General features: G+C 65.7%; 1 protein-coding gene across 1 annotated transcript; it reads left to right on the top strand.

Moving 5' to 3' along the window:
• The first annotated feature begins 281 nt into the window (after nt 1–281).
• Nucleotides 282–2,516, top strand: LOC114247075 (uncharacterized). The gene has a single exon (XM_028179912.2). It carries the CDS (start codon nt 285–287, stop codon nt 2,298–2,300), a length of 2,016 nt encoding a protein of 671 aa, XP_028035713.2. The 5' UTR covers nt 282–284; the 3' UTR covers nt 2,301–2,516.
• The last annotated feature ends 4,850 nt before the right edge of the window (nt 2,517–7,366 follow it).

Raw genomic sequence — 7,366 nt, 5'->3', positions numbered from 1 at the left:
CCGTTTCTGGGGGGGGCAAACTTTGTCAAGACGAAGGGGGCGACGGCACGGGTCGCGTAAGGGACCGAGTTCCCACCGTGTTACTGGAGCGCTGTGACAGCCTGATTTCCCTGCACTCGGCGCGAAGCTCCACGAGGGGCGACGCGTCCAGTGGGAGGGAGACTCCGGCTCTGTTCGCCGATAATGTTCGGCAACGGACTTGGCGGAAGCGGAAGTCGGCTCGACGGCCGGCGTCCTCCGCTCCGTCTGACTCCTCGGAGGGTGAGCCTGCCAGCGCCAAATATATGGCGTTGGCGGAAGGGCCGGCGACTGCTGCGGCGTCGCTCGCCACTAATTGTGACGTTTCTTCCCGCGGACTGGATGCTGCCTCCTTGGCGCAGTCCAGGGCCGCCTGCCGAAAGGCACCGAATGGGACAGAGGTGGGAGAGGTCGAGCGACTGGAGCGCTCCCTGACGGAGGTGGGTCCCTATGACCCTCTCCGTAGATTAAACATTATTAAAAAACTTGTGTCCGCGGTGGCGACGAAGTCGAGCGCGGGCTTAAGGGGTGACTGCCTACGGGCCCTCAAATCTTCAGCCACCTCGATGGAGGAGATATTGGTGGAGGTGGTGGAGCGCACGACGGACAAGGAGAACGCGGACCTGCGGCGGGAGCTGGACCTTATGCACGCCCGCTTTGCGCAGGTGAGCGAAGAGAACGGCCACCTGCGAGCTGAAAACGGTCAAATCAAGGTTGACATGGCAGAGCTGCGCACGCTGGTCAATGACCTGATAGAGCAGCAGCGCAGCTCGGCCCCCGTTCCCCCTCCGCCCGAAGTGGAAGATGAAAGCGAGGCCGAAGAGCTGAGGCGGCGCCTCTTAATCTTGGAGGCACGCCGCTCCAAGGTGGAGCGTGCGAGGCCGCCCCTCGCTCACGAGGCGAAAGGCGCTGCCCCCATACCGGCACCCCGAAAGAAAATGGCCGCAAAAACATCTGGCGGTCCCAAAAAGGATGCGACACCAGCGGCACGTTCGGCCGCTTCGGCTGCTGCTCCGGCCAAACCCGGATCATCGGCAAAGGATATGGGGGCACCAAAACCCGCCCCCTCAAGGGCACCTATCACCGGCCAGCCCAAGACCCAGAAGGCCGCTCCTGCCCCCTCCCAGCCTGCGAAGGTGGGGCCCGGTAGGAGTCGGAATAAAAAGAAGGGGGGCGTCAACGCCGCCAAACCGGCACCGACTCCCCAGCCCCGCCCACTGCCCCCGGCCCCAGCAAACATGGATGAGGCCTGGACGACGGTAGTGCGGCGTGGGCCTAAGAAAGTGGCGGCGCCTCCTGCGCCGCGCCCCAAGCCCGCCCCTGCGGCCACCGCTCCCCGCCAAGAGGGTCGAGCGGAGCCGAGGGGCCGAAATGGACGAAGGAGGCCGCGCGCCCCGCGGTCGGCTGCAGTGGTAGTGGAGCTGCTGCCGGCCGGCAAAGAAAAGGGCATCACCTACCATGAGGTGATGACCCAGGCGCGCGGCGGCGTAAATGTGGACGCCCTCGGCGTGGAGGGGGGCATCAAGGTCCGGCAGACGGCCAACGGGGCCCGTCTCATAGAATGCCCCGGCCCAAACACTAACGCCGCGGCCGAAAAATTGGCGGCCCGGCTGAGGGAGATCCTGCCGGACCCCGAGGTGGTGCGCATCGCGCGGCCCGTAAAAATGGCGGAGGTGAAGATTACGGGCCTCGACGAGTGCGCCACGAAGGAGGAGGTCGCCGCGGCCATCGCGTCGCAAGGCAACTGCGCCCTCGCCGACGTCAAAGTCGGGGAGCTCCGGGCGACGTACTCCGGAACCCGGACGGCGTGGGCGCGTTGCCCCATCGCAACGGCGAACCTCCTGGCCACCCCTCCACAGGGTCGGCCTTCGGACAGCCCAGGATGGCTGCGCGTGGGCTGGGTAGTGGCCCACGTGCAACTGCAGGAGAGCAGGCCGTGGCGTTGTCTTCGGTGCTTCGGCACCGGCCACGGCCTCGCCAAGTGCCCCTCGACCGTGGACCGCAGCGACCTGTGCTTCCGCTGCGGCCAACCGGGGCACAAGGCAGCCTCCTGCACCGCAGCCGCGCCGCACTGTGTCTTGTGCGACGCGGCTAACAGGAAGGCCGACCACCGGGCCGGGGGCCCGGCGTGCAAGTCCGCCCCCTCCTTTACAAAAACGAGGAGGGGCGGAAAGAAAAAGAAGCCGGCTGCAAAAAGGGCAGCCGGTGAGTCAGTTCCCGCCGCGGCACCAGAAGAGCCGCAGGGCGGGACAGACGAGGGAGCGATGGACGTAGCCCCGTAATGGGTTGCGTCCATCGCTTCCTCCAATGTAATTTGAACCACTCCGCCAGGGCACAGGATCTCCTCGTCCACACCATGGCGGAGTGGTCAATCGATGTTGCTGTCGCCGCGGAGCCGTATTTCGTCCCCACTGACCAGGACTGCTGGATCGGGGACGTCGACGGCTCCGTGGCCATTATATTACGACAGTCCGCGGCGTTACCCCCCTTGGATATGGTGGCCAGGGACCCGGGTACGTTGCGGCTAGGATCGACGGGACCGTCGTGATCGGGGCGTACTTTTCTCCGAACAGGAGCCTCGCCGAATTCGAACGGTTTCTGGGCGGGCTGGAGGCGCTTTTACACCGCCTCGGGTCCCGCCCCGTCATCGTCGCGGGGGACTTCAATGCCAAGTGCACGGCTTGGGGTTCCCCCCGCACGGATGCGCGAGGCGAGGCCCTTTCGGAGTGGGCGATCGCGACCAGCCTCTTTCTCATAAACAGAGGTTCGGTCGCGACTTGCGTGCGGTGGAACGGGCAGTCTCATGTGGACGTGACGTTCGCGTCCCCGTCCGTCGCATGCCGAACCCGCGGCTGGCGCGTACTCGAGGGGGCGGAGACGCTCTCGGACCACAGATACGTCCGATTCGAGCTCTCCGCCTCCTCCTTGTCGTCGTCGTCAGCCGCGGGCGCCCGCGGCGAGGAGGAGCTCCCGCAAGGTGCGCCCCGTTCGTTCCCCAGGTGGGCCTTGAAACGGATGAACAAGGAGTTGCTGATGGAGGCGGCCGCTGTTGCTGCGTGGGCGCCAAAACCCGCGCGGCTCGCGGACGTGGATGCGGAGGTCGACTGGTTCCGGGGCACCATGGCAAACATTTGTGATGCCGCCATGCCCCGGGTCGGCCCCCGAGCACCACGTGGGGGTGCGTTCTGGTGGTCGCCCGAGATCGCGAGACTCCGTGAGGAGTGCGTGAGGGCGCGCCGCCGGAGCGCACGCCACCGCCGCCGCCGTCGTCGCGACGCTGCGTTCGCGGAGACGGCGGCCCAGCTGCACGCTGACTGTCGTCAAAAGCAGACGGCGCTGCAGCTGGCCATCGGCGAGGCCAAGAAGCAGAGCATGAAGACTCTCCTGGAGTCGCTCGACGAAGATCCCTGGGGGCGCCCATACAAGATGGTTCGCAGGAAACTGCAGCCGTGGGCGCTCCCGGTGACCGAGCGGCTCCAGCCTCGGCAGCTGCGGGAGATAGTTTCCGCGCTTTTCCCGCCGGCAGCGGGGGGGGACTTTGAGCCCCCCCAGATGGACGCCACGTGGGGCACACCTCCACGTCGCCCCAGCGTTCCCGCTGCCGAGGAGCCCCCTCCCCCTATCACGGGGCGGAGATCCATGCGGCCGTGTCCAAAATGAGAGCGAAGGACACGGCCCCGGCCCTGACGGCGTTCACGGCCGGGTCTGGAGCTTGGCCTTCGAGGCCCTAGGGGACCGGCTCGGGGGGCTTTTCGAAGCGTGCCTCGAGTCGGGACGGTTCCCGTCGAAATGGAAGACGGGCAGACTGGTCCTTCTGCGGAAGGACGGGCGCCCCGCGGACTCACCCGCGGGCTATCGCCCCATCGTGTTGCTGGACGAAGCGGGCAAGATGCTCGAGAGAATCGTCGCCGCCCGCATCGTCCGGCACCTGACCGAGACGGGTCCCGATCTTTCGGCGGAGCAATACGGCTTCAGAGAGGGCCGCTCGACTATCGACGCAATTCTGCGCGTGCGGGCCCTCTCCGACGAAGCCGTATCCCGGGGCGGGGTGGCGATGGCGCTATCCTTAGATGTAAGGAACGCCTTCAACACCCTGCCCTGGTCGGTGATCGCGGGGGCGCTGGAGTATCACGGCGTCCCCGCATACCTCCGCCGACTGATCGGCTCCTACCTCGAGGGCAGGTCGATCCAGTGCATCGGACACGGTGGGACGATGTACCGCTTCCCCGTCGAGCGCGGTGTTCCGCAGGGGTCTGTCCTGGGCCCCCTGCTGTGGAACATCGGCTACGACTGGGTCCTGCGGGGCGTCATTCGGGGTCCCCTCCCCGGGCTGAGCGTAATATGTTACGCCGACGACACGTTGGTCGTGGCTCCGGGGAGGGACTACCGGGAGTCTGCCCGTCTGGCGTGCGCAGGCGTGGCACACGTCGTCACTAGGATCCGACGGTTGGGACTCGAGGTGGCGCTCGATAAAACCCAGGCCCTGCTTTTTCACGGGCCGGGACGAGCGCCGCCTGTGGGTGCCCACCTCGTGATCGGAGGCGTCCGCGTCGGGGTTGGGGTGACCGGTCTTCGGTACCTCGGCCTCGAACTGGATAGTCGGTGGAACTTCCGCGCTCACTTTGAGAAGTTGGGCCCTCGACTGATGGCGACGGCCGGCTCTCTGAGCCGGCTGCTTCCAAACGTCGGGGGTCCCGATCAGGTGGCGCGCCGCCTCTACATGGGGTGGTGCGGTCGATGGCACTATACGGGGCTCCCGTATGGTGCCGCGCCCTGACCCGCAAGAACGTCGCGGCTCTGCGACGTCCGCAGCGTGCGATCGCGGTCAGGGCGATCCGAGGATACCGCACCGTCTCCTTCGAGGCGGCGTGCTTGCTCGCCGGGGCGCCACCCTGGGACCTGGAGGCGGAGGCGCTCGCTGCCGATTACAGGTGGCGTAGCGACCTCCGCTCTAGGGGGAAGGGCGCCCCGGCGAAGGTGTAGTTCGAGCGCGGAGGCTCCAATCTCGGCGGTCCGTGCTGGAGGCGTGGTCTCGCCGCTTGGCGGACCCGTCGGCCGGCCTCCGTACCGTCGAGGCGGTCCGCCCGGTTCTCGCGGACTGGGTGGGCCGCGACCGCGGATGCCTCACCTTCCGGCTGACGCAAATGTTGACCGGCCATGGTTGTTTTGGCCGGTACCTTTTCAAAATAGCCGGAAGGGAACCGACGGCGCAGTGCCACCACTGCGCGGACCGCGACGAGGAAGACACAGCGGAACATACATTGGCGCGTTGCTCTGGATTCGACGAGCAACGCGCCGCCCTCGTCGCGGTCATAGGTGAGGACCTCTCGCTGCCGCGCGTCGTGGCTACGATGCTCGGCAGCGACGCGTCCTGGAAGGCGATGCTCGACTTCTGCGAGTCCACCATATCGCAGAAGGAGGCGGCGGAGCGAGAGAGGGAGAGCTCTTCCCTTTCCGTACCGATCCGTCGCCGTCGAGCCGGGGGCCGGAGGCTGGAATACGCCCGTACGTCCCGGCCCCTGTAGGTGGCGGCCTCCCCCCCGGTGAAGGTCAAGGGGCGACCTGAGGGGGTGAGGCCGCGCGGCGCGCTACCAGCACTCTAGCGCGCTGCCGTGGAGTGAATAGAGCGACCGGTCGACGGTGTATCGCGTCCCGACCCGGCAGGCTGGTTCTGGTCCAGCGGGGTATTCCGGGACACCAGCGGCACCGTCTGGGCGGCCCGACGGGCTGCCGTACCGAGACGGCCGACGTTTCAGAGCCTTCGATTCGCCTCGAAGGCTCCGTCGGCTGGGCGTCCTTGGGGTGAGCCGCGCCGTCTGGTTGTAGTGTTGACCGCGGTAGCCCCCCTACCTCATCCGGGTTCTGACCTCGGAGGGGATCGGACGTCGGGTGTAAGAGTGCAGGGGGAGTCGTTTAGTGGGTGGGTCCTAAAATCCTTGGGCCCGCGGTCTGCTCACAACACCATGCAGATCGTTGAGTCTCACATACCCCGCGCGCCCCTTTTGCGCGGGGACCTCGTAGGAGGTTCGGCCCTCTACCCGAAAAAAAAAAAAAAAAAAAAAGGACACGGAGTGCCCCCTACCTTCGCCGACTGGTGGCTTCCTACTTGGAGGACAGATCGGTCACGTGTACTGAGCACGGTGGGATCGTGCACAGGTTCCCGGTCGTGCGCGGTGTTCCACAGGGGTCGGTGCTCGGCCCCCTTTTGTGGAATATCGGGTATGACTGGGTACTGAGAGGTGCCCTCCTCTCGGAACTAAGCGTAATCTGTTATGCAGACGACACGCTGGTCATGTCCCGGGGGGAGTTTTGCTGAGTTTGCTCGTCTTGCCACCGCTGGAGTGGCGCATGTCATCGGCAAAATCAGGAGATTAGGCCTCGACGTGACACTCAGTAAAACCGAGGCCATGTGGTTCCACAGGCCGCGGAGAGTGCCACCTGTAGATGCCCATATCATGGTTGGAGGCGTCCGTATCGGGTCGGGGTGCAGTTGAAGTACCTCGGCCTCATTCTGGACAGTCGTTGGACCTTCCGTGTTCACTTTCAGAACCTGGTCCCTCGTTTGTTGGGGGTGGCCGGCATGTTAAGCCGGCTTCTTCCCAACATCGGGGGCCTGACCAGGTGACGCACCTTATACGAGGCGCCCGCGTGGGGCCAGTCACTGGCCGTGGGGATAGCGAAGTTGCTGCAACGGCCGCAACGCACCATCGCGGTCAGGATCATCCGTGGTTTCGCACCATCTCTTTCGAGGCGGCGTGTGTACTGGCTGGGACGCCGCCTTGGGTCCTGGAGGCAAAGGCGCCCGCCGCTGACTATCAGTGGCGGGCTAACCTTCGTGCTCGGGGCGTGGCGCGTCCCAGGCTCGGTGTGGTCAGAGCGCGGAGGGCCTAATCTCGGCGGTCCGTGCTGGAGTCATGGTCCAGGCGGCTGGTCGATCCTTCGGCTGGTCGTAGGACCGTCGAGGCGATTCGCCCGGTTCTTCTGAATTGGGTAAATCGTGACAGAGGACGCCTCACTTTCCGGCTCACGCAGGTACTCACTGGGCATGGTTGCTTCGGTGAGTTCCTGCACCGGATCGGAGCCGAGCCGACGGCAGAGTGCCACCATTGTGGTTGCGACTTGGACACGGCAGAGCATACGCTCGTCGCCTGCCCCACATGGGAGGGGTGGCGGCGTGTCCTCGTCGCAAAAATAGGAAACGACTTGTCGTTGCCGAGTGCTCTGGCATCGATGCTCGGTGACGACGAGTCGTGAAAGGCGATGCTCGACTTCTGCGAGTGCACCATCTCGCTAAAGGAGGTGGCGGGGCGCGTGAGAGATGCACAGGCCCGTCGCCATCGAGCGGGGT

The sequence above is a fragment of the Bombyx mandarina genome, chromosome 13 (genome assembly GCF_030267445.1).
Source record: "Bombyx mandarina strain Sakado chromosome 13, ASM3026744v2".
In the NCBI taxonomy this organism is placed as follows: domain Eukaryota; kingdom Metazoa; phylum Arthropoda; class Insecta; order Lepidoptera; family Bombycidae; genus Bombyx; species Bombyx mandarina.
Note: the sequence above shows the minus strand (reverse complement) of the source record. Positions and strands in the feature narration are given on the sequence as shown.